The sequence below is a fragment of the Aythya ferina genome (genome assembly GCF_964211825.1).
Source record: "Aythya ferina genome assembly, chromosome: 6".
NCBI classification, from domain to species: Eukaryota; Metazoa; Chordata; class Aves; order Anseriformes; family Anatidae; genus Aythya; species Aythya ferina.
Window position 1 is genome coordinate 4,239,610 of NC_140303.1, and position 27,352 is coordinate 4,266,961.

The following is a 27,352-nucleotide window of genomic DNA, read 5'->3' on the forward strand; positions in this document are numbered from 1 at the left end:
AAATTTAACGCGCAGGCGGCCTCACCGAGCACACCAGAGGCCTCCTCAAGTGTTTACAAAATGCAAGCTAGGACTTGGCTTTAAGTTTGGTGTTGTTCTCTCAGCTTCTCCTTTGCAGCAGGTACTGGGTGAGGCTTCCTCAAGACCACGGTTCTGCTGCTTAAGACAACGGATTGCAGTTGGGGGAATAATATCTAATTACAGCTGCTTTGTGACATTTTGTTACGCTGAGGTAAAGAATGACAGTTCCGACTGAAGCCTCTAACACCAACAAGGGAGGCGGCGGTGGGCGGGGGGGGAGCGGCCGTTGGGAGCGGCCGTTGGGGCGCGCGCTGCTGCCAGGCAACAGCGTCCCCTCAGCGCAGCTGCGCGCCCGGCCGCCCTCGGCCCTCATCGTGCGCGGAAATGGGCAGCGAGCAGGTAGGGGCTGAGGGGCGCCTGGCTGCCGAAGGGGTTGTTTTTTATTTATTTTCCTTGTAAAGTACGAAGAGATTTTAATGTAGTCAGTCTGTTTCTAGAACTGCAGAAGCCTTAAATGCTGAAGATAAACTCCAAGAGAAACGTCTAACTGTGCGCGTGGTTTTTCATTGTTGGGCATTAGCTGATATTAATTTGTATAATTTTGCTGGTGGCCTGATTGGTTTGTAGTTGGTTAATTTAATTACAAGGAGGAGTCCGCACCTTAAATCATGTTCTGTTGTGTAAGACAATCCTGATCTTTTCAATTTGGTTGGTTGGTTTTTGTTTCTGTCTTCCTCGCTCTGATCTGTTTTCCTCTAAAGAAATGTCTGAAATATATTGAGAGAAATCCGTAACTTCCTTCAGTGGATTAAAAGCTCACTGATTTTTCTGTTATCGGGTGTTTCTCTTCTGCTGTGCATATTAGTGGGTGTGTGTCAGATGCTCCTCGCTATCAGAAACAGTCCTCACTTCCAGGACTCTCTTTTTAGTCCATCTCACTGCCAGTGTAAGTTTACTGCGTGTTGTTAAAAAGTACTGGCTAATTTCAGCACTGAATTTGTCATTACCAGCAGGCTGGAGGTATAAACTGCGGCGCTGAATTTTGTTTTTCAGCAAAAGAAAATCGAAACAATCTGTGTAATGTTGCATGTGAAGACAAGATACAGTCTTGGTCATTTTTGTACCCCTGTTATTTATAAGAACATCCAGGTCTCTATTATTTGTTCCTAACCAGGAATCTAAGGATTGAGACGATAGACATAATCACGGAAAGCAATAGCTAGTACTTCTCTGGAAGTTCAAAAGCATTTTCTCCTGTACAAAAAGATCATTCCTCCTGTCCATGCCCTTGAGAGGACAGCAGTTAGTGTTCCCATCTTGCTGTAGAATCTGGACTAGAGAAACAGTGGGTTCTAAATTTCATCCAGTTATGCAATGTGTGGAAAACAAAGAGAAAGTCTGTACTTCACATTGAGAAGCAGCAGAAGTGAATCCAGTTAGGGTCCAGCAGCTAGAAGGCTGCTGACAAACCAGGGCCCAGCAGACCGCTGGGATGGCTGGGGGGCTGCAGCTCTTAGGTATGCAGAGGGTCTGAGGGAACTTTTTTGTTCACCCTGAAGGTGTCCACTGTCTTCCACAACCTGAACCATAGAGAGATGGTGCCGGATGCCTCTTGGTGCTGTGCACCACCAAGAAGAAACAACGTTCTCAAGTGGTGGTGTAGAAAATGTTGACCGTGTATAAGGATGACATTCTTCACAAAGAGATGATTAAGCAGTGGAGGAATTTGCCCAGAGAGGCAGTGCCTTTAAAGTTTTATGTTTCAGTTGGAGAAGGCCCTGAACAATCTGACCTAACTTCTTGTAGTTAATAAATACTGATTTGAGCAGGAGAGGTCCCATCCAGCCTACTTTTTTTTTTTTTTTTTTTTTTTTCCTACAATTCTCTGGTAGTGTGGTTGTATAAAGCCATATTCAAACTCCTCCAAACTCTGTCTGTAGGCTACACTGTGTCCTGTAGGCTTATCAGCTTGGAAAGTGGCCATCTTATGATGCACTGCACGTTCACTATTAGGAGCCATATTCCTGCTAGTATCACAAAAGACTGGTAGCTGTCACACAACCTGTGGTATGGATATATATTTTTTCTGATAAATGTTATATGACAAAGAAATAAATTGCTTCATATTTTCCCAGTAGATTTACAAGCTCTCCAATTACCAGACAAATATCGCAGTTGACATGTAGATCTTTCTGTATTGGTTGTAATACTGTAGTGTTTTTGTTTGGTTGTTGTTTCTTTGTCATTCCAGCCTACAAGACTGTTAGGGCTGGTAGAATTTCAATGATTTATTGTGTGTGAAAAATCTTGCACATGTACCCTGCTTATGCAAAAAAATAGATTAAAAATACCAGGATCTGCCTGCTTGGTGTTCTGAGCACTCCTGTTCACCAGGCATTTTGATCTCTGTTCCAGGTGAATCCAGATGGGTTTAATATCTCATCTGGGGGTGGGGGTGGTGGATTTTTTGTTCTTTGAAAGAGTAGCACTGTTGATTTGGAAACAGGATACTTCTTTGCTGTATGACTCCCACCTCTTACTGCTAGTGGTAGGCAAGGAGTTGCTCCCCATCGTGCCCAGAGGGACTGGAGTGGAAATGTGTTTGCTCCTCTTTCACAAGTTGGACCATGTGTTTACACAGCAAGTCGGTTTATGAAGAGATTGCTAACAACTGATATCTCTATACTTACTTTATCACTTTGTCAAATCCTGCTCTTTTGACAGAAGTCTTCTGTTTTGACAGAAGAAGAAGGCTCTTCGGAGCCTGGTTTGATTTTTTTTTTTTTTTTTTTTTTTTTTTTTTTTTTATCTTGCTTCAGAATTGCAAAATTCATGTGAATACTTAAATGCCAAACTTGGGGAGTTCTACTGCACAACTGTACTGCAAATGGTATTAAACCTGGCTTGCTTAAGGGTAGCTCATGTATGTATGCATAGAACTCCTCTGCTTTTTTCTTTCCTCCATTCCACAGCCATTGCATAAGAAACAAAGCAGGATGAGGATGGTAATAGCACAGGTGCACAGTGTTACTGTAAGTGCATCTGTATGAAAAGAGGTGGGGTGGGCAATGCTGGGGCATTGGTGGCAGGCTGAAACAAATGACAAATGGAAGTACAGACAAAAGCACTCCTGTTAGCCAATTTTAGATAATTTTACAACTAGTCTGTCTTGTTTGTTTTTAGTAAGCTGCTGTGCTAAAACATGATAGTCAGAATCCAGGGCATGGTCAGAGGACAATTTTGGACAGAGACTGCATATGAGGTGCTGAGGGGTCGGTGTTGTGGAAATGCAGAGAATCCTGGGCACTCCTAAATGGAAGCTTAGAAAAAAGGACTATTTTGTGTTTTTAAAAAATGTTGACTGATGAATCTGAATGAAAAACTGAATTGTACATCTATATTAGCTCATGGTATCTTTTAAGGCTTTAATGGATATTTTGGCAAAAATGTTCCATAAATGCTTCCCAACATAAAACTAATTTTTTTCAGAGCTGTTATTTGTCGAAGGTATTTGAGAAAGTTAAATTTTACATGAAAACATGCTAGAAAGAGTAGGGAAATTACATGAGATTGTATATATAAAATTATTGTAAGAGTTGAAAAATGGAATTATAGCAAGATTACAAATTCAAGTATTCCAGGAGCCTAATATTAGTACTAATAAAAAGGTTGTTTGTTTGTTTTTTTTTTTTTTCCTCCCAAGGCTGGTCCAAGTGGCAAAGGGAAGTTGGCAAAGAGAACAGTGAATTTACTACCACAGTTGTCTCAGGTGGTTTTCTTGTTTTTGTTATAGCTTCCATTTTCAAGTATGTATCACAGCATTTATCACGTTTATATAGAGACCATTCAGATGTGTGCTGAAGTGGAATCATGTATATCACAGTCTCTGCACTATATATCTGCATACAGAGCATTACTGATATTTCAATATTTGGAAATACATTTCAATATTTTCAAAACTTTGAACATAGAGTATTTGAAAAAAATGTAGATATTTAAGGTATAAAAATAGAGAGTATAAGAGCACTTACACAGAAGTCTAATATGCTCATTTCTTGTGAGCTGGATATTTTGAAGTCTAGAGCAATATATAAGTAGTAGTTAATTGTATGATTTTTATGCTGCCTTATTTCTGCTATATATTAATTTATTATTATTATTTATTTTTACTATGTTTAAGATATCATCAGTGTTAGAAAAAACTATGACAAATGTAAAAGTAAAATATAAAATATTTATTCCAGACAAGATCTAAGCCACCATGGCAGCAGACTTGTCCTTTATTCCATCTGAGTAAAGAACAGGAAGATGATGAGTCAGGAGAGTTTACTGTAAAAAATGAATATCCACCTGGTAAGGTTAACAGTATTTTTTTCTACTAATGAAAATGTTTCAGAAACTTAAGTAAATGTGCAATACATTTTAACTTTTTTTTTTAAACTTCAAAATGTCCTTTCTGCAAGGAGAATATTTAAAGGCAAGATACAAGAGACTCAAGACACAGGATTCTAGAGATGATGAAGCTGGACCATCAATTTCTAAGTTGCAGAGCAGCAGTCATCTGAAAAAACAGCAAGAACGTTTCAGAAGTGCTCTTGTTAACATTATATTGTGAGTTTCCTTATCTTTGAATAATGTACTTTTCCTTTTTGATAAATGAATCAAATTTTTAAATAATCTTAAATGTTCTAGATTACAAAGCAAAAGAAAGTTTGTAAATGGGTATGAACTATATCGCTGACTTTAAAAGCTAAAACTTAGGAGGTGAAATGCAAACTTGGTCAGATGCTTCAGTGTTCTTTTTGAATCAGAATGTCTTGTGCTTGGTAACTGGCAAAATTTTACAACTTTTTTTTCAGAATGGATATATAGGGTGGCTATGTATTACTTATGCCAGTAAAATGTATCTAAGAATGTGATGTATACTCTTCACTTAATTAGTTTTGTTTTTGTGTCAGGCAGGAAGACCTTCCTGAAGAACCCCGTGATGGAATCCAGCCTCCAATATCAGATTCTTCTACACCAATAGAGAAAGATATTGTGGTACCTAAAGACTGTTTTCAAGAATATTAAATGCAAAATAGTGGTAGCCATTTACTGTAAAAATTGACAAGATGATTGATACAATGACAGAATTGTGAAAACAAAAAAGCACTTAGCGCTAATTACATTTATTTTTATGAAATAAGCCCATATGTCAGTGAAACTTGCTTTAGCAATGGCTATTTGGTAGTGGACTTGACCCATGCAATCTTTTGTCCCGCAGAAATACTACTATTACATTCACCATGGAATTGATACAAGAAATGTAGCCCCACTGGATGAATCATGGCTAGATCACGTCTTAGCTTTAATTCCACATCATCTGAAAGTATTTGATGAACATGTACATTCATTAACAGATGAAATGAAAGAAGACTATTTTCTGAGTGTAAAAAAGGCTATAGGTACATTTCTAGTATTTTATTCTTGTTTTATCCTAAGTTGCTAATACTCAGAAATGTTTGTTGTTGAGTTCTCGTCACTGCTGAGAGCAACCAATGTGGAAGAATTATATGAAGTGCTCTCCTAAGTGTTAGAGGTGCATTTTAACAAAAATAATATGCTGGTTTCCTTACCCTTGTAAGGTTGAAAGCTAATGTCATACAGTTTTTTTTTGATCTTTCAAAACTTATATATATATTGCAAAGCCCTTCTTAATAGTATAACTTTCTACTAAATCTATTTTCATGTATATCCAAGTAAAACAATTCATTTCAATGAACTGTGAATTTTGGTAAACTTTTTTCCTTTGATAAGCTTATTCTCATCTTGGTATTTTATTTTACTTTTTTTTTTTTTTTTACACTTTTTTCAGTTGACTTTGTTTTAAGAGATACTAGAGAAAAAGAAGAGAAGAAGGATTCTCTTCTACCTCATCGTGCAGAGTAAGAAAATACATTTATTCAAAAACATTGACAGGAGAACAGTGGGGTAAAACAGCATGGGTAATGAGTAGTATTAGGTAGTGTTACTTGATGTCAGCTGGAGCACTACACAAAACAGTAACAGTAAATAAGATTTAGTAATTAGTTATGTAAGTTCAAGTAATGATTATATAGCATCTCTGGAAAAAAAATGAAAAAACATGTATCTACCTCAAATAATTGTTTGGAATTAATTTTATTTTTGCAGTGGTTAGCTAGTAAGAAATCTCCCATTTAACCCCACAGCATTTGAAAATGGGATATAGCAGGGAAAATCCTTGTGTATAACTTGCATTGTAATCGATGGAACAATGCCCTATTTTGCACTGATTTCACTGAAGCTCTGTATTGTTTACCGATTGTATGTATTGAGCCAAAATGTAACAGGTTTAAGAATGTAGTAAATACAGACTTTTTGTCTCTCACAGCAGTTCACCAAAATGCACCAGAACATTAACAGGTGCCTAGCTTTTTTGCCTGGGTTATACAGCATGTAGGAACCTCTGTGTACTAGTGGTGAGATGTGGCATTTGATTAAAGGACTACCACCATTCCATTCACATTTGCCTAAAAATCTCTGCAGGCTACTGAAAGCGATTGTAGCACTACTCCCGGGGTCACACATCTGCCCAGTGTGGCTCAGCCTAGTATCAACTTTTCTAGAACATATTTTATTTCTTACTGAGATTTGAAAGTAAAGAGGTACCACTTGCATAGGTATAGGCTTGAACTGGTAAATAAATTTGCCTTTTAGGTGCATGAAATCTTACAAATACTGTAGAAACAGAATATGTCCACTGATATCAACCAGATTCTGCTTTGGGGCTAGTATTACTGTGTGATTTTAAAACCAGAAAATGTTTTGTTATAAATAATATTTCTGGTATGTGGTTTGAGGTATAAGCTTTTAAATACCAAATGGCAGGCTTTAAAGTATATAGGACGGTGGCTGTTTTTTTGCCAGATATTACTTATGCAATTTGCATCTTGAAAAGAGGAGTAATATAATAATAATTCATTGTTTTATATTCCCTGGGTAAGAGGCTATCCTACAATTTCTGACTCTGAAGATCTTTCATGTCTCCTAAGAACTGTTATTTTGTAGGGCATCACATTAGTTTGTATGTAAGCTTACGTCACACACTTGCATACCAAACTCAAAGTATAAAATTCTCCTACTAGAATAGTCATCAGTAAAACAGTTGTATTCTGTTAACAGTACTTGAAGTATGATCTTTATTCTAAGGATAATAGTTTTTTTAGTCTAACTCCCTATAAACACTTTTTCTGTCTCCTATAGAATACAGATTTATTAAACAATGGATTAAAAGTTCTATATCAGAACTTGAAGATGGGAAAAAAAAACACTATTACAAACATGACTTATTTGTCAGTAATGTTTTTGATTTTTCCCTTGGAACTGTGCTATTCTGTTGGAAATAAAGTGTTTCAGTATCTTGTGAACTGAGGTTACATTTGTCTACATATGGAACTGTGGTCAATTTCTTCCATCTTACTGTTTTTCTTCTTCTAAGATGCATCATTTTTTATTTTTTCTATCAGAGTAAAATATTGGAGAGGTGAAATGTCTGAATAAATTCTTAGATTAGTTTTTCGTAAAACAGTATGAAAAATCATCATTACTGTTTGAGAACCTAATGGTATTCTCTCTCATGCACTCAATGTTTGTCTAATTTTGGCACTTAATTCTTTTGGTGGGAATACGTGCTGGAGCATTCTCATTCCTGCCATACCCTAATGCCAGGGTTGTTTTTGAATGAAAACTGCCAAAGCAGTGTCAATAAAGCACTGCTTATGTGCAGTTTAGCACATGGTCAACCAAAACAGTTGAAGGAGGTTTGTCAAGAGGGTTGTATGGGGGAATAGCTAAGCTGTTAATTAGAAATTGCCTTACGTGTGAGATAGTTGCTGTTTTGCTCTGTGGTACTTCTGATTGTTTGCAGTAACAGAAGCCAGAATTACTTTACTGGCAGAAGCTTAGGATGCTACAATTTTGCAGATGTCTAAGGGGCTAGTTTAACACTTTTTGGAGCCTTGTCTAAATTCCTTACAGTAGTAACCAGGCTGTGTTTTAGAGAGCTTAATCTCTTTTTGTTCCTTGCTTGAGCCATTTACAGAGAGTGTCACATGCAGATCTAGAAAATGCCTCTCGATCCATTGTCCCAAGTTGGTGCTCCTTATGACAGAGCAGTATTTCAGTCTCTAATTATGACTTAATTCCTATGATCCTTTCAGGACAGTATTATTGAGAAAGTTAGTTCATGATGTGAATATGCAGAGGCCACTTAAAGAAGAAATCGAAGTTATTCATCTAGACCCAGAGTTTTCTGAGGTGGATTCTACATAATCACATCTCTACATAACTTATTCCTTTCATTGGAAACCCAGTGCCTGAGATTTGATGAGAGGCAGAAGGATCTGAGATGGGCTAAAATATCATGCTCCATTTCATATCTGAGTAATAACTCTAAGAACATCCAGGAAGACATGGAAACAGTTACAAACAGTGCAAGACATAACTTAATGGTTCTAGCTATACAAAATAAAGTAATTCTGTCATTGGTTCCTGAATGGGGCTATGCAAAATATACTGAAAATCTGTAGTTACACTTGTATAATCTGAGTTACAACAAAAGTGATAAAGGTTGCAATATGTATTTCTTAATTTGAAATACTCTATATTTTAACAGTAAAATTCAACCGTCTGTGGAAAATGGCAAATTACCTTGTTCAATGTTTTTTAAAGGAAATAAAAGTTAGGAGTATATATTTAAACAAACAAACAAAAAACCATGCACACACTGAAATAGTATAATGCTTTTAAAAAGTTGAAAACAGACCCAGTGGAATTATGAAAAGGCTCTATAATCATGACCGTTATCAAATTGAATATGATGTTTATAAACATAAACTCAACATAATGTAGAAAATTGTGTATTAATTGAATAAATAATATACGTATGATGATTTTGTTACATTCTAAAGATAAAACATGGCATAAGATACCATGAATAAGTTACAGATCTCTTAAGATTTGGCCAGTGTTTATCTCTTATATTTTTTTAATACACTGGTCAATATTTGAATATTAGCATTATTAATATCTGAATAATCAACAGAAAGCTAGATTGATCTATTCTAATTTGTCTGGGATGGAAATTAATTATCTTAAATATACAAATATTTTTGTTCTTCGAACAGCTATGTTATTCCTGTGTTTTTTTTTGTTGTTTTCTGTGTGTACATGTGTGTGTCTTGCTTTGTTTTGTTTTTAGACTAGAAATATTGCCAAAACCTTGGAATAAGTCTTTCACATCAGCATACAGTTACATGAAAGAAAATTTGCATGCAATAAATCCTTCAATGTTAGCTGTTCTGAACTTATGGGAGACTTCATTTAAGTAAGTGTTACCTATTTTTCTTAGGTTTTCAGGTGCTCAACGATTTCAGAATCTGAGTGGGGAAATAATGAATGATGATATCTTAAGATTTCCAAGTCACCATATTGAATCTGGGGCAACTACAATATATACATATGAGCACGGGTCATGGAGATTACGATTTTGTTCAAAAAACATTTTCCCAAATATATTTGTCTATGTGCGCTCTGACTTTGTGCTTTGAAGAGTTTCTGCCAAAGTTTTCTCTATAGAGGTCAAACTTGCTTGTCTGTACCTACCCAGAAATCACATGGAATGATTTTCAAAAATTAATGTCACATTTGCCATCTTTATTTCCTGTTGTATGTAGGCAGTTTTAAGCAAGAAGTCACATGTAGAATTTAGATTGTTTAGGAATTTTGTACTTCAGAGGCGTTCAGAAGTTTTAATGTTTGATGTTATATGTAATGACTAACATGTACGTTACTCAAACATGTGCACAAACTCTGATTCTATAAATACTTATTAATATACTCAAATGTAGTAATTACTACTTCAATTTAAGATCATGTGTACAGACAATACTGCAGTACTTATATTTGGGGGTTCTGAAATAATAGAAATAATAATAATGAGCTCTGAGAATAAAATTATATTGAAATGTTTAAAATATGGTTAATATAACATTGTTTGAAATGTTAAATAAAAACAAAGTTTTATGGTAAAAAGATAATAAATAACAGGGTACTGTAAATATGCTCCTAAAATATTAATGTTATATTCTGTTTCAGAAATATGCGCCTTCTTGATACGGAAATATTTCACTATAAACAGGAAGCTGAGGAACTCTCACATTTCCAGATTGAAGTCATCCAGGAAATTGGAAAATCCAAAGCTATTCTATCTAGGAAGTACGATCCAGTGTATCCGTATTTTTGATGTTACAGGAAAATCTATTTCTTCATGTGTTTTTGAAAATCTGAGCTTTGCAGAGAGAGAAAGAATGACCCTTTTTAATAATACGTGTTGTGGTGTTGTGAAATGCTTTGAGACCTATGACTGAAAATTGCTTTGTAAATATTGAGCTTATCATAATTTGTGCAGTTTTCTTATTCCGAATTTTGGTGTGATGTGTTTTGCTTGCTTCTTATAGGGATTTTAACAAAATATGGATTTTAGTCTGTTATGAGAAACACTTCTGTTCTGAGGACTTGTCATCTAATTGCTCTGCTTCAAAGGATTTTTGGAGCTATTTTTGATTAGCGAAGGTCTGCTTTTTAAAGTTTCTCCAATTTTGTTTTCAGTTTTCAAGTAAAAAATGGAAACAGCTAAAATAGTGAACGCTGAAGCAACAAATGAGCAAATGAGAAAGTATAATGTTGCTGCTATCAACAATTCATGACATTTTAAAATGCAAATTGTGATAGAACTTTTTATGCAATAAAACTTGCCCCATCCATGCCCACACAAAAAAAAATGCCTCTTATCGATCTAGAAAAGTATTGAAACTACTATGTTCCCAAATAACTTTTTTCCTTGTCATTCTATGGAAGTGGTTTTTTTTTGTTGTTGTTGTTGTTGTTTTTTGTTTGTTTGTTTTGTTTGTTTTTTTGTTTTGTTTTTTTCAGTTCTTATTTTTTTATTTCTGGCCTTGAAGATATTTTTTTGTTCTTAACTGAAGTCTGCACATCTCTGTGCTTTCTTCCTTCCCATTTCCCTCCAGTACCAGAGCCAATTTCATTTTCACTAATGGTGACTGGGCAGAATTCCTCATGGAATGCTTTCACATTTTAACATCTACTGAGGTTAGAAGGCTTGCATAAGGTACCGCATAGCCCCTGGGACTACACCGCCTGTGAAGCCTTTCTGTTTTCTGTTTACCGGAGAAATAGAAGAGGAAGGCAATTTACCAATTTAATCTATCTTAATAGATAAAATAAAACATATAAAACATATTTTAAATATGATTCCATAATAGAAGATATTATTTTCAGAGACACATTTCCTTTGAATGTAAAGATACTACTGTATCAGCTAATTAAATTAAACTAGTTTCCCAAATATATTGCAACATATTTTGAATGCATGCACTATGTACCTGTACAGCAATTAACTTAAAATTACAGGTTTATTCATGCTAATCACTTGACAAACTTAACAATATTGTATTCTTTATTCTTTTAAGGTGGCTTCCAGAAGTACAGAAAATATTTTACCAAGGTAATAAAAGAAAACAAATACCCAGCAATGGCAGCACTGCTAAATTAGAGTCTTTCTTCAGTTGTGCTGCCACTTTAATGACTCGTCAGCTGCAACATTTACTTCTACATTCTATTCAGGACTTCACAGATTTAATTGTTCAACCTGCAGTAAGTAGTCTTTCATATTCATACTAGAAACATTGCTTAGCTATGTACCTACTTTTTTTTTTTTTTCCTGTGTATTCTACTTGTGGGAAGAAAAAAAAAAAAAAGCATGAACTCTCGTGGCAGGTGCTTTGGGGAAAAAAAGATACAAATATTTTAGAAATGCATTGTTTATTAAGTGGAGTTTAAAAAACACTGAAGTCAGAAAGGAAATACTGGCATTTTAAATCTGGTAACCCGCAGGAAGACACCACAGTTAGTTAGACGTACAATAAGAATTCATTAATATAAAAGCCGCAGGCATCGTGCACAGTTATAATGCAAGAACTATATAGGTATGTTTGTAATCCCCATCTGTGAGGAAGGTTTATCTTCTTTCTACTATTAGTAGGTACCTATTACATGCTTTGGCAGACTAGTTGTGGGCAAAAAAAAATTAAGCAACAAGAGAGTGTTTCTTTTGCACTCACACCATGTGTATTGTGGAGATAAATATTTCTCCTTGATATTTGATGTTTTGGAGTGTAACTGGATCTTTGTTCAGCTTTTGTTAGTAAAGCTTCGCCCTCATATATTCACAAAACTCTGGCTCCAAATATCAAGGAAAAAATATGCAGAGAATCTAAGGAAGTGAGGAATCATACTGTGGAGGTATATGTTTTCATTCCTCCTTCATATATTCCTACACTTGTGGGAGTTACTACTGTAAAGCAACTCTGTGCTGGTTTTTGCAAACAACTTCATAAAAGTTTTTGACTGGTGTAAAGAGGATACCTCTTGTGTCAACTAAAAATGGTATTGTATTTCATCATAATGAATATCCATGTTACATTAATTTTATCAGAGACATTTCCAATTTGCACAAGTATTTTTATCGAGATTACTATTTGTCATATACAGTTAAAATCTTGATAATTCAAAATGTATATGCTGGAGTAATTCTTAACAATGCTTTGACACCTTCTACATAATTTAGGTTAACTAATATTTTACCGTTTTCATTTTTTGTTAGAAATCAGTCCGAGCCTACGAACACCCAGGTTTCATACTGAGGGTAACCCTTGAGAATGACCATATTAAATTTGAACCTGACTTTAATGACTATGAGGATATATTACTGAATGTCTGTACTGTTATGATTAATGCTGTCAGTGATATACCAAGAATTGAGACCAAATTATTCTCTAAGTGGGTAAGAAATTACAATCCTCATGGTTTTTGTTTTGTTAATATACTCTTGCTACGTTTACTTTGGGGGGTATTTTTAATAAATAGTTTTACTGTCAAAGCTCACAGTAATACGGTAATATCCTTTCAGGATATTTGGAACATTTTGAAATAATTTTATTATCAGAAGGCCCAATCGCTATTTTCTAAGCAAATAAATAGCCATCAGCTATTTTCCAACAGCAGCTATTACAAATGTATTATATAATACCAAAAAAACAAACAAACAAAAAACAAAACAAACAAACAAAAAAAAAACATTCAAATTTTAAATATATTTCTGCAGGATTCTGGAAATGTCTTGTATTTTGACACTGGAAGGTATTGTCATTTTAAATGTAGAATGTCATGAGTAGACTATCTTAAAACAAAACAGAATTTTAAAGCAGTTTCAATTTTACCTGTTTTGTACGTTTTGTACATTCAACCAGATTAAAGTGTTAGGTCAAACAGGAAACAATACAGGTTAAGTAAAAAATATTTTGTGAAATAATTTAAAATTACATATTTTTTAATCTATTTGTTTTGGAATTGTATATTGTTTTCAGTGTAGGAACCTTAGTTTCTAGTTTAGAGAGAGTGGAAGGGACCATACCTGTGTGGTGCATCTTGAACCATTTCCCAGAAAGCTATGGAAGGTGAACGTTTCTATTGAAGGAATATCACTTGGAGATTCTGTTGCCTTTTCTACTTAGCACCAACTTTAATTTTAAATAAAGATACCAACCCTCAACATTTCTGTTAATATTCTTAAAAGCATAACCAACCAAGCAGAAACCTGAATAACAGTGCTATTCTTTATAAAAATCAGTAATGAATAAGCTGTGAAAAGATGAATGAAAAGAAACGTCTCAAGCATGTCTAAATGCACAGGAGCAAGGCTTTATAGCTTCTGAGTGTTTGCACAACAGCGTTTTCCATAGTTCTAACGTGGAAAAATAAAGTCAGTGTTGACTAAAATTGTTGATGCATTTGTTTGGGCTGGACTAGTATGTAAAATTGTGAGTTTCTGGATGAAGCAGCACTTCTTGCTTGCTAGAGGCAAAGTTCCATAACCTAGGATTCAAAAAAAAATTGGGAGTAGCATTTAAATCACTGTGTATAAGAAATATAATTTGTAATCAAACTTTAATTAGAGAAACTTTAAAGTAACATTTAATTGTTTTTTCTTCTATCCTGTTAATCGTCCAAATATAGCTGACCTGCAAAAATTTAACTTGAAGTAACTTGAAAATGTGGTATATTTCAGTTGGTTTGTTTGTTTATTTTTCCTAAAGCCAAAAGGTGAGTCTTCATCAACTGTTTTGAAACCTGTTATCCTAGACGAGATCTTGGACAAACATAAGAAAATGATTAGAGAAGAAATTATCAAAGAAAGTGTTGCACCTGTTGAACATCTCAAGCTGTATGATAAGTATAGCTTTCTGATAAACAAACAAGCTGAACAAGATATTGATCAATTCCTGACCAAAGAACATACCTTTGAAGAAATGAAAGCGGAAATTATAAAATACCAGCAACTCAGTAAGGAAATAAAATATACTTCTAGGAAGGTAAATTATAATAATATTCATAAAGAGATATGGACATAATTTTAATATTGGTCTTGTACTAAGAATGTCAAATTTGATAATAATTAGGTGTGAGATAAAGTAAAATAAATTAGTCTTTTTACAAAAATAAATATTTTTTCATGAGTTAGTATTTCTGGGGTGTATTACCCTACTTCAGTGAGACAGTTCTTTTTACTAGATGTTCTTCAGAGACTTGTAAAGACATTCAGAGTACCTTCCTCCTGGATGTGAAGGCACAAAAGAAAGAGTAGGTCTGGTCCCAACCCAAATTCTTTCCAAGCGTCAAAGGCAGATAGAGGATTCTTAATGTGATCCACTTCTTTTTGTCTCTATAAGAAGACAAAAAACAGGTGGCAAGAATCCTTTGATTTCACATTCAGAAAAACAATTTGAAGTTTTAAGTGGTTTTCTGTGAACTGTTTCTCTTCTAGCATTCATTGCTGACCTCTGTTCTGGAAAAACTAGTACTTACAGGCTTGTCATGATGGCTTGTGTATGGAAGTCAAGCTCGCTTGCTCACTAGTAAAAGAAAGCATTGGATTCTGAGACTACCTGGGAGGCAGAGTCCCCTTTTAATCCTGAGAAATATCACGTATCCTTGTGTTTCCAAGAGAAAAGCAAGATTACATTTTAGATGAATCTCAAACTCTGTAATTTCACCAGACAATATTCCTCTTACAGAGAATAGATGCCCTTCTTATATGAGGCTATAGATTGGCAAGATTGAAAGCAATAGAAGTAAAATTTATATAAACTTTGACATGCACATACAGAAGAATAGTTATTCATAACTATAATTTTTTCTTTCTTTTCTTCATGTAAAGTTTTAAGAGCATTTTTTGATTTGACTGAATTCCTAGGTGAGGTCCCTGACATTCTGCTTAAGATAGCGAAGGAAAATAGGTACAAGCTGTTCAACATTCTGCTAACTTAAATTTGTATTGCAGTATCTCCGTCTAGGAATGTTTGAGCTGCGTTGTGATGAATTAATAAATGCTTTGGTAAAGCGAGCAGATCATATTTGTGAAAAAGTTATTGCAAAAACATTCAGAGATCATCAAGACATAAGTTTGAGGTAACTGTCAAACTGAAAACATGTATTGAAGTGTATTTAATTTTGCTTCCACTGTTGAACTTTTATAACCCTTAAAGCATACATTAATCTCATTTTTGCTTTTATAAATATGTGATTTGTCTAAGGGTGGCTAAAGCAAAACACACATGCCGAATAGTTTATTTTGTATATTTTTCAGACTATGTGAAGAGTTTGAGAGAATATCAGAAAAAGCCCTTACTACTCCATCCAATACTCAGGAACTAATGGAACTTAAGGTACTTTCCTTTTTAACAAGTCCAAGCAAGAAGTAGCTACCAATACTATTACTCTGTCCTTGAGTAATAGTGTATGGAAGTTGCTCACATTTTGTGTGTGATTCTGGACCTGTTAAAGTCACTGGTGCTATATCTTTATTACAAAATAACAAAGGACAGGTCATCTTTGGCCATGACATGTGAGATATCGCATTTGGCTAAATGTGATTAGCTGGACTCTTATATATACAGCCAAACTCTTTTCCCCATCAAAACATCATGCTTGCAATCAGACTACCTGTTTGGAATAGTCCTTTGTCTCTGCTGTCACTTGTCCTGGGGCATTGCTGAAAAGAGCGCCAGTAGGCTCGGACCAAAACTTTGTAAGGCAACAGTCTTCAGAGTAGGTGATGTGGAGCCCAGGGGTTGTACAACATGATCCATTGGGGTGTATGAAGGAAATATTAGAACTTATGTGTGTTTTTTTTAATCTAAAAAATGATAAAGAAAATAATCTTTAACAATGTTTAATATATAGATTGACACTAGTGCCCTCACTTGGTCTGTGTATCAGAGGGTTTTGTGTCAGGTGCATACATGAGGTGTCCTGAGGGAAGATTGGTTGTTCCACAATGTAAAGGGGTTTGCGGCGGCACTCTCACTTTCAGCATTTTATGATGTATTGCCGTTTGTGTGTTCAGTGTTACACAAATCCACGAATAAATGGTTTTACAGATAATATTATCTAATTTTAACTAACCTAACCATCGTGAAATGGGCAAGTGGCTTTAAAAGATTACTACAGAAAAACTGACTTGAAGATAATACTAATGTCATGAGCACAAGCATTGTATAAGAAAATGGCGGAGCTGACACTTCTAGTATAAGCTCTTTGTCAGCCATGTTATGAGGTAAAAATAATGATGGTTTAATCAGATTTTATAAGAAGTTGGCCAAAAAGCCACTGCTTTGACTAGAATAAAAAGGCTTCTGGTAAGGTTACGGAGAGCACCACACATGAAATTCATTCACAGTGTCATTCATAGTCATGCTGTGAAGTACTTGATAATGACTGAGGCATAAAAAGTGTTAGTAAAACCAATTGTTCTCAGGGTACCTAGTCCTCTGAGTTGGAAGATGGTGACAGGGAGCAAGATGATGCCCATATAATTAAATGGGAAACTGTAAATGACCTCCTCCATATTTTGAATGCTCATAAGTCTATGGGGCTGGACAAGACTCACCCCATGTCAGTAATTTACTAGTAGTCTTGGCCTACCAGGGCGTTCCTGTTTGACAGGAGGTTAGCCAACGAGACTCTGATCTACAAGGAGAGCAGGAAGGAGGATCGAGGATCCAGGGAATTACAGCCCTGTCAGTCTGACCTTGGTCCCAGGGATTGTTATGGAGTAGATCATCTTGACTGTCATCATACAGCATATAGAGGACAATCAAGTAATCAGAAGCAGACAGCACAGGTTTATGAAGTGCCGGTCCTGTCTGACTAATTTGATCTTTTATGACAAGAATACCTACTTAGCAGATGTGGGAAAAGCTATTGACATCATTTACTTAGATTTTAGTGAAGTGTTTGACACCATTTCCCACACTACTCTTCTGGAGAAACTGGCTGCTCATGATTTGGATGGGTACGTGGTTTGCTGGATGAAGAACAGGCTGGATGGCTGGGTTCAAAGAGTCATAGTGAATGGAGTTCAATTCAATTTTTGCCTGGTCACCAGTGGCTTCCCCCAAGGCTCAGTCTTGGGGCCAGTTTTTACTTTAAGATTTTTGTCAATGATTTGGATGAGGGGATTGAATGCATCCTCAGTAAGTTCAGGGATGATGCCATATTAGGTGGGACTATTGATCTGCTTGAAGTTAGGAAGGCTTTGCAGAGGGATCTGCATAAGCTAGATTGGGGGGCCAAGTCTAATTATGTGGCATTCAACAGGGCTAAGTACCATGTCCTGCACTTGAGCCTTAACAAACCAATTGAGAGATACAGGCTTTAAGAAGAGTGGCTGGAAAGTTGCCCAGCAGAAAAGCACATGGGGCTGTTGCTCAACAGCAGCCTGAGCGAGCATGGGCCAGCAGTGGGTCAAGGTGGCCAGGAAGACCAATAGCATCCTGGCCTGTATCAGAAATATTGTGTCCAGCAGGACTCGGGAAGTGATTGTCCCTTTGTATACAGCACTGGTGAGAGTGCGCATTGAACACTGCATTCAGTCTGGGGCCCCTTGCTACCAGAAGGATATTGAGTTGCTTGAGTATGTACAGAAAACAGCAACGAAGCTGGTGAAGGGACTAGAAAAATCTGTGAGGAGCAGCTGAGGAAACTGACATTGTTTAGTCTGGAGGAGAGGAGGGGAGACCTCATCACTCTCTACAACTACCTGAAAGGAGTTTGCAGCGATGAGGATGTCAGTCTTCTCAGGTGACAAGTGATAGAATGCAAGGAGATGGTCTCAGGTTGCACCAGGGGTTGTTTAGATTGGATATTAAGAAGAATTTCTTCATGGGGAGGGTGATTTAAGCATTGGAATGGGCTGTCCAGGGAGGTGGTAGAGTCCCCATCCCTGGAGGTATTTAAAAGATATGTGGATGTAGCACTGAGAGGCATGGTTTAGTGATGGGACTCAGTAGGTTAGGCTGATTGTTGAACTTGATGATCTTGAAGGCCTTTTCCAACCTAAATGATTCTCTGATGCTCTGGTGGGAAAGAAGTTGAAGGTAGAAGTGCACAGAGTTCTACATGATGTTGTCAATGTGGTTAATTTTATAAAAACGAGACCTTTAAATAGTATAATCTTTATTAAAGTTTGTAATAAGATGCATAACGACTACGAGAAAGTTTTGTACTATGCAGAGATTCACTGGTTATCTCATGGCAAATTGCTTATGAGTTGTTGAATTTAAAGATGAATTATGCATTTTTCTTTTACAAAGTGTTCCAAATTTGCTGTCATTTTCTGTGATGACAAGTGGCTGTCAGCCATACGCTACCTAGCAGATATTTTTGAAAAAATATGTGCACTTAATCTGTCCTTCAAGTTAAAGGTGACGTTTTTAAGAATGAATGAGAGAGTAACTATTTTTCAAAAGAAAACTGTGCTGTGGGGGGAGAATTTTGAAATGGATGTCTGGAAGTGTTTCTATCATTATGTGGTTTTGTTGCTGAAAAGGATGCGTGTCATCTATAGAAACTCATATCTGTATATACAGTTTAGAAAATTCTGTTTCCAAGTTTTTTTTTTTTTTTTTAACTGTTAAAAATCTTACTAACAAAGTGTTTCAGTGGGTTTTGAACCTGTTTGTTAAAAATACAAAAATGTGATACCTTCTGATTAGTTTGCAAGAATAACTGGCTGATACCAAGGAAGATGGAAATTTCCTAGCTTAAATTCAACATTGGTCAATAGGATCATGAGCAATGTAAGTGCAGCCAATGGCTACTATAGTTTAAGAAGACAACAAATTATTTCTGCAGTGTGGACAACATACCAGCAGAATTAAATCTAGATTGTGTGTTCTTCAGGTTTCTGAACAGATAGTGTAGTTAACAATGAATATTTCTTGGTTTCCCTGATTTAAAGCTGAGCAATCAAATTAGATGTGAAAGACATAAAGGATCCATTTATAATAGCCTAAAATAATCAATGACTCAAAACCTTTGATGTAAGGAGCTTAAATATGTTTGGTTCTTGACAAGAAAACTTTAAAAAGCACTCACTGGTAAGTAAAGGTAAAATTACTTCATACAACCTTTACGTACTGTGGTGAATTATCATTTAAAATTTCATAGATGTAGGGTCTGCAGTTTGGTAACTAAAATCCCATCTCCTCACTTACAAATACCACTTCTCTAATCAAAACCCAACTGTTGTTTTGATGTATTCAGGCTCCATTCAGCAACTTGCATACACACTTAAAACATAACACGTCTTAGTCTCTTGCTGTTCGGCTAAGTTCTGATGTATATGCTTGATTTTAAATGTGTGGAATGTAGATGGGTGCTTAAAATAATTTGGATGCCTGAGTAGTCAGCTAAATTTGGATCAGAGTGATATGAACTGCTACAGTGAAGCTGAACACAGAATATAAGGGGGATATAAGGGGAATAATTTTTTCAAGTAAAAAGTAAAGTGTTTAGAAGTTGGAATCTGTGCTGAGACTATGGTGCCTTTAAGATACATACATTTAATACTACACTTTTGCATTGGAGGAGAAAAAATTGCAAGTTCTAACGTCTAGCATATAATATTTTACCTGCATCAGACCCCTTCTAACAGTTCTCCCACATCAATGCTGAAAAGATGTATCAGTCTCTGTTTGGGGTATTCTTTTAATAGGCCAATGTTCTCTAGATCCATAGCAGTAAGTATACTTCGATGAATAAAAACTACTATTAAAAAAAGAGCAGAAGTGTGGGTTTACTGGACAGTTTATCCATACCTAAAAATGTTTCCAGTGTTTTCACAATATCATCATATTAAAATTTTCTGTATCTTCAATTGATATCAAGTAGTTTTTATATATACTGGTATGCTATTATCTGTCCAACTGGCCAGTGTTTTTATTAATACTGCTCTTTTAGAGGCTTTCAGAGCATGTAGTTACAGATTTATCATTTAAACACGTCTGCATTGCTATTCTGTTAAGAGTACCATACAGAATGCTACATATATCAGCCTGCTATGCTGTCAACTGTTGAGATTTGAAAGAACAGCGTTAAGTTTTATTTTAATCACAATGAACAATACAGTAGTTGTCTATATTCTTTATATTCTTCTAGGGAAGACCTAATCTTAACTGGGCCATCCCATGCTTCCCTTTCTGAAGTATGTCCTGCCTTCTTATCCAAATTTGTGACACTTACAATAGCCTGTCTGGATTGGTTTCCGTTAGTCCAAAGATTCATGCATATAGTATCAGCAATTCTCTTAAGTTTTATTCAGTAAAATATCTAATAAGGCAACTGTCTTAACAAATTATGTATAACAAGTTATGTACTGTAAAAGTAGCTAGTACCACGTTGCTCCAAAGAAAACAGTTTTCAGATCATGTTTTTCCAATTTTATTACATAAAATAATAAAAAAGTAAAAAATTAGCTTTTAAAGTTAAATGTTATTTATTTAGCAATTCTTTTGGGATTAAATTATGTAAAATATCTTTCCTTTTAATTTCTGTTTCCAGGCCTGTATACAGAAAATAGAAACACAAGACATGATTGAATTGCAGCAGAAATTAATGAATGCTGTAAATTATGTTGGTTTCCTGATAGAACATGTCAACTTTTCACTAGCAGACATACGACTGAACAAGAATGTTTTTCAGTGGAATGCACGAATGCCAGATATCTTTGAGGAGCACAGAAAAATAATTGAAGAAAAGACAGAACAATTTCAAGATGGTCTTAAGGTTTGTAATGACATTTTAAAAAGACTTTATTTTTAATGACATATAGGACATTAAATGATATTGGATGGAATCATCTCCTTTATTTTCCCATATATTCTAAAAAGTTTGCAGTAAAGATTTTGTATTATTCTTGATATTAACTATTTTTTGTCTGTTTTCCACCTGCTCACTTTTAACATATCCATGAATTGTACAATACAAGTCACATCTCATATTTTGGATTCTGAAAGCTCTTTGGTTACTGAATTTCTACCAATGTTGATGAAAGCTGTCTGTATGTGAAACAGTAAAACTCAGTTCCATTAAAAGACATAGATGTGGCTTGGCTTATGTGCATGAGCAGTCTCTTTGGAGTCAATAGCAGTGTCTGAAATTTGTTATAGGTCCCTAAAAAATAATAATAACTTAAGTGTGATTTTGCTGTTAGGATAATGTAACATATATTAGTTTTATAACATAAATGCATCTTATTTCTATTTTGTTGTTTGTTTTGTTGTGTTCTTTGTTGTTTTTTTGTTTGTTTGTTTGTTTTTGTTACATTTCACATGTATTTTATCTCTGTTGCTATTTTTCACTAGATTTACTAGGCTTTTACATTACAGTTTGTTACAGTATCTAAGTTCTGGGGTGTCTCTAAATGGATTGCTAATTATTAGGTTGCTGATGTGTCAGGGTTACTGCCTGGATAGCTATCTGCTTTGGCTTCCTTGTGCTCCCTAGTTTCATGGTCATTTTTGTCTTAGGTCATACATATTTTAAGATAGTACGTTTCTATGTTTATGCAATACATTCAAAGAAGGAGCTGCTAATTGTTCTTGTATTACAAACAAATGTGCAGCATAGATTACGTTTTCTTGGAACATGTTATTGTTTTGTATGGTTTGATGCTTGGTTTCAGACACTAACTACTGTTGATAATTGGTGTGAAATGCATGTTGTGAAGTGGTATGTATGAGGAAAAAGCTCTCCTTGAACTGTGTGGCTTTGAGACAAGAGACATATCTCTGTCTTGTGAAAATGTTTAGCTTCATTTGTCATTTGATTAATCTAATCCTATTATTGTATTTTAATTTCTGATATACTAGGGATCTGAATTTATCTTTCTATTATTAGTATGCTGGCTGTATATGATATATAGCAAATCAGAATTGTTATTCCTCCTTTTTACAGAAGGTTAAATTTATTGTGATTTTCTTCATAATAACTTTGATGTTTAGATACGCCGTGAACAATTTGTTGAGGAACTGAAAAGCTACTCTAAGCAGGTTGAAGAATTTAACACGTTTGGAGATGTTCAAGAAGTCAACAAATATTTGAAGAAAGCTCAAGCATTAAATACAAAGTTGGATCTTGCTGCTGATAAGGTACAGATTATAGTCTGAACTAGTCTAATAGTATAAATAGTATATTTGTGTTATCAGAGCAAACAGCTTAGTAATGCAGTAATTCCTAATTCAGTTATGAAATATTTTTGCATGGTTTGTGATTTAAACAGCAAATTTACTGAGCAAAATAAATTGTTGCTTTGTGATCTTGAGTTAATGCAGTAGTGTTTCACATAGTGAAAGAGTAGATTAAGTTCATGTAGATTTATACAGAAATTCTAATTTTATGTTCTGCGAAGTACAATTCCTTATGCTTATTGTTTCTTCTTCTCTGTTACTTAATCCATGCTAATGCAAATTTTAGAGGAATGCCAGATACTATTTTAAACTTCTAGCTGTACTCCTCTATTGACTAACATGAATGTTGAGCTGTCAGTGTTAAAGATTGCTTTAACTGCAGTCAATAGCAGCAGTTAAATAATGGACTGTTTTAGTAACTTGAAACTCAGTCTGGTGCTTGTTGATGGCACTAGAAAACCTCTCTAATCCCTGTGGTAAGGACTTGAGATCACAGATAGCTTGGCTTATATTTCACACCTCAATTATCTCCCAACAGATTGAACAGTTCAATGCGGAAGAAGATGCCTTTGGATGGCCAGTATCGCAGTACCCTCAGCATAAAACAATACGGAATGCTCTTGTTCCATATCTTCGTCTTTATGATATGACTGTTGAATTCAACAGAAAACACAAAAACTGGATAGAGGGATCATTTACAGAAGTGAATCCAGACAACGTAGAGGTAGATGTAGGAAACTACTGGCATGGACTGTATAAACTAGAAAAAGGTTTCCACAATTCTCCAAATGCACTTGCAATAACCCAACAGGTTAAATCAAAAGTAGAGGAATTCAAAAGCCATATTCCTCTAATCCAGGTGATTTGCAATCCTGGTTTGCAAGAAAGGCACTGGGAAGAGATGTCAAAAATTGCTGGTTTACCTCTGTCTCCTTCTGAAGACTCAAATCTGTTGTCATACATTAATTTACACCTTGAACCATTCCTAGAAAAGTTTGAGACCATCAGTGAAACAGCCAGCAAAGAATATTCACTTGAGAAAGCTTTAACAAAAATGATTTCTGAATGGGATCAAATGGAGTTCACTTTTCTTGCCTACAGAGAAACAGGAACCCATATTTTGTCATCTGTAGATGATATTCAGATGTTATTGGATGATCACATTGTCAAAACTCAGACCATGAGAGGTTCTCCATTCATTAAGCATTGTGAAAAAAGAATAAGGTAATATTTTTTCTCTCCAATAGAGAGTCACCAAGTGATTTTACTAAATAAGAAATGATATTTTCTGGTTAATCTAAAGCATTGGGCCTTCAAATGTTTTTGTCGCTCCTACTTAAGCAGTAAATTATTCTCATTTTACAGGACTAAGTATTTTGTACATGTCAGAAAAAAAAAACATTAATTGCCTTTTAAAGAACATTTTTATTTTTAATTATATGGAAAAGTGATAATGTATTGGAGAAGCTGCAAAACAGCTAACATGCTCTGGTAATGAAGGTTCCAGATATATATTATTACCTTTGTTTAACCTCACAATATATATTTGAGTTATAGAATGAAAGACTGTGAACTAAGAAAATATAGATTAACCTTTGTACGTGCCTTTATACATAGTTTTTAAAGCTACAAAATCTTTTATCTGTTCATTACAAATGATAATTAAAAATGTTAGCCTTTTTGTAAGGGAGAGGCAGAAAAAAGACAAATCCAGGAAAGCAGTAAAAGATATTATTTATTCTAATGCAGAAAAATACAGTCCAAAACATCTTTACATGTTAAAAAATTTATACTTTCATTGTTTAGCACAGGTTTTAATTCGAGTTTGTCTCTCCTCAGTAAATCCTTTACTTGCTTCTTAAATTCCCCAGACATAGTCAAATTGTGGAAAAATAAAAATATTTCATAGAAAGTTTGGCTATAATTATCTAGCTGTATAAGCACCTTCAAACTCCATTAGCATGCAAAAAAGCTATTTCAGATTTCAGCACATATTCAATAAATATGAACACATACTTAAATGTACATATTTGTACATTCCAGTAAGTATTAATTCTCTAACTACTACTGCACTATAGTATAAATGTTCCTTCTTTATTAATGTAAAATAGTAGTTTTTATCTATTATTATATTTAGCAAAAGAATAACTACACCACAGTAGTTTCACTTGAGGGTTTTTGTTTGCTTTATCAACTGACAGCATTTGTCAAGGCTCTTAGTAAGTACTTAAGTACTAAGTCTTAAAAGTACTTTAGTCTTTGAGATCTAGGTGGTTACCCAATGGTTGCTTTCTATATAGCCCTACAAAGCATGTAGAATTCTGGATTCCTGCCAGAGAGGTTCCCAAATTCCTTGTCTTCATTTTTGTTTATCTTAGGTGTAAACAAATTAACCTGGCTAATTTTCCTCTTTGAAAGCTGAATTTTTCTCTGCCTTTTGGTAGAAAAGAGATAATCAGAAATGATGTATTAATGCCAATAAATAGAAGATGAAAGAGGGACTGGGTAAAGAAGAAGGTATATGTAAGAAAAGCTGTCTGTTGGTTAGAATCTGTGGTGGGTAAATGAGTGAATGAAGAAGTTGAGCATGTTTTCATGGGTTTCATTTTACAGAATTCAGTGCAGCCCATGTATAAGGGTTGTGTTGAGAAAATCATTCTCATAGTTCTTTTATACACTATATATGTTAACAGTATTCACTTTTAATAATATTTCTATCTGCACTTTCGAGTGGAATGAGAGTTGCAAAATGATGCATAGTTTCTATACAGGAAGGAAAAATATACGTACCTGTTATAGGACAATGTATTTATTTACTTATTTATTTTCAAATTGATTGTGTATGTGAGTTAGGAATACCAGCGACATTAGGGAAATGATAACACATCTGTGATGCTGTTGAGATAGTGAAAGGATGGTGTTAATGATTTTTAATGATGAAGAACTCAGAAGAACTGAGGAGACTCAGAAAAATGATAGACTAAAGGACTGAAGATTGAATAGATATCAAATTTTAATGTTGAGTATCTGATCTATCAACAGGTTTATTTAACATTCACATTTGGAAGTTGAAGTTAGAAATAAAATGTAATGGTTTAAGTGGCTCAAATTAACACTTGGACTATCTGTTACTTGAAATCTTTAATTAAAAACAAATGTCTTCTTAGGATAATATCTACTTATTTTTGATTTAATAGTTCACGTTACTTTCATGGCTTTCTTCTGCCATTTCAGCCCGTCTAACCTAGCAAACATTTAGACATAGTAATCTGGTGATTGGCATATGCCAACAACCAGATCGCATACTTAATGTCTATGAATTGAAGTAAATTTGTCCAGATATTACTACACACTGAAGCACGCACTATGTTTATTCACTGATACTGTTGGTCTTTTTTTTAGAATAACCTAGTTTGTGTAATCCTACGGTCAACCTTTAAAAAAGGTAGTTCAAACAAAAACAGGCGATCCAGTTCCAGTAATGAGTGTGGATGTTGTTATGCAGGAAATCTACGTAACAGGCTAGATGAATATGCAGTATTCCATTGAAATCTTAAAACTTTCTGCCTGTTACACTTGCTCCTGAATATATAGCTTGCCAAAAAAGTCTTAGCAGTGTGAGAGAAATGTTACACTGGAAGCATCAATTCATGCATTTGAACTAATACTGTTTTACAGGGAATGGGAAGGAAAGCTGCTGTTGGTACAGGAGATCCTGGACGAATGGCTGAAGGTTCAAGCTACTTGGCTTTATTTGGAGCCAATTTTCAGTTCTCCAGACATCATGGCTCAGATGCCTGAGGAAAGTAGGCAATTCACTACTGTGTTTAAAACATGGAAAGACTTAATGAAATCAACTTTTCAGGTAAGTGCCATTGTCTTAAAGATACAGAGTGAATTAGTACTGTATACTAGAAAATTGCTTCTGATAGCACAATAATCTTTTCTGTTTTAGCCCCCTTTCTTAGATTCCTTTTTAAAATTATTTTGTAGAACTGTTTCACACAGAATTATAGAAACATTAATTGGGAGAGACCACTGGAGTTCAGCTAGTCTAACTTCTTGTTTAAGGCAGAACTTTTGCTAACACTAGATCAGGTCAGCCACAGCTTTATTTAGCCAAGTTTTGAGAACCTCCAAGGACAGGGGTTCCTTGGAGGTTATCTCCAGAAATTTTAGCAATGTGCTACCTTCCTAATAAATAATTTTTTCTCAATATGCAAGCTGAATGTCCCAAGGAAACATTTGTACTTGGTGTCTCTTGTTGCCTAACTGTCAGTGAAAAGAAATTGGATCTGTTCTTTATTTGTATATTTCATTTATTTATTTATTTATTTATTTTTGATTGTGGTTCAGGTAGTTGCTGGTTACAGTTAAATTCTACTTTAACTTCCTTTTAAGCAAGCTGAAGAATTTCATCTCTTCCAGCCTCATCTCTCAAGCCATGTTCCATACTAGGGACTAAAATTAAGCACATACAAAACACAGTAACATAGCAAAGGTGGTCGTGGCACTGTAGGTCAAGTGACATGATCTTCACTGATGAATCAATTAAATTTTACACTAGCTGTTCTTTTGAAACAATGTTGTTTGCATATAGAATGGTAGAGACATCTCTGTAACTTTAAACCAACAATGTTCAACTTCCTTCAAAAATGCTA

General features: G+C 34.9%; 1 protein-coding gene across 3 annotated transcripts in view; it reads left to right on the forward strand.

The window, feature by feature from the left end:
- The first annotated feature begins 338 nt into the window (after positions 1 to 338).
- DNAH7 (dynein axonemal heavy chain 7) overlaps positions 339 to 27,352 on the forward strand; it is a 112,295-nt gene continuing 85,281 nt past the window's right edge. The window contains exons 1-19 of one of the 3 annotated variants that reach the window (XM_084523563.1): positions 516 to 701; positions 2,994 to 3,053; positions 3,725 to 3,790; positions 4,266 to 4,374; positions 4,485 to 4,632; positions 4,980 to 5,064; positions 5,288 to 5,468; positions 5,879 to 5,948; positions 9,284 to 9,409; positions 10,180 to 10,299; positions 11,574 to 11,757; positions 12,767 to 12,946; positions 14,259 to 14,534; positions 15,503 to 15,630; positions 15,809 to 15,887; positions 21,064 to 21,288; positions 22,506 to 22,652; positions 23,230 to 23,915; positions 26,370 to 26,556. In XM_084523563.1, the coding sequence (XP_084379689.1) occupies positions 690 to 701; positions 2,994 to 3,053; positions 3,725 to 3,790; positions 4,266 to 4,374; positions 4,485 to 4,632; positions 4,980 to 5,064; positions 5,288 to 5,468; positions 5,879 to 5,948; positions 9,284 to 9,409; positions 10,180 to 10,299; positions 11,574 to 11,757; positions 12,767 to 12,946; positions 14,259 to 14,534; positions 15,503 to 15,630; positions 15,809 to 15,887; positions 21,064 to 21,288; positions 22,506 to 22,652; positions 23,230 to 23,915; positions 26,370 to 26,556 (3,069 nt within the window). In that variant the 5' untranslated portion in view covers positions 516 to 689. Of the gene's footprint in view, positions 421 to 515; positions 702 to 2,993; positions 3,054 to 3,724; positions 3,791 to 4,265; positions 4,375 to 4,484; positions 4,633 to 4,979; positions 5,065 to 5,287; positions 5,469 to 5,878; positions 5,949 to 9,283; positions 9,410 to 10,179; positions 10,300 to 11,573; positions 11,758 to 12,766; positions 12,947 to 14,258; positions 14,535 to 15,502; positions 15,631 to 15,808; positions 15,888 to 21,063; positions 21,289 to 22,505; positions 22,653 to 23,229; positions 23,916 to 26,369; positions 26,557 to 27,352 lie in introns of those variants that run through there. The other 2 variants (XM_084523564.1, XM_084523565.1) reach the window with 2 other exon arrangements.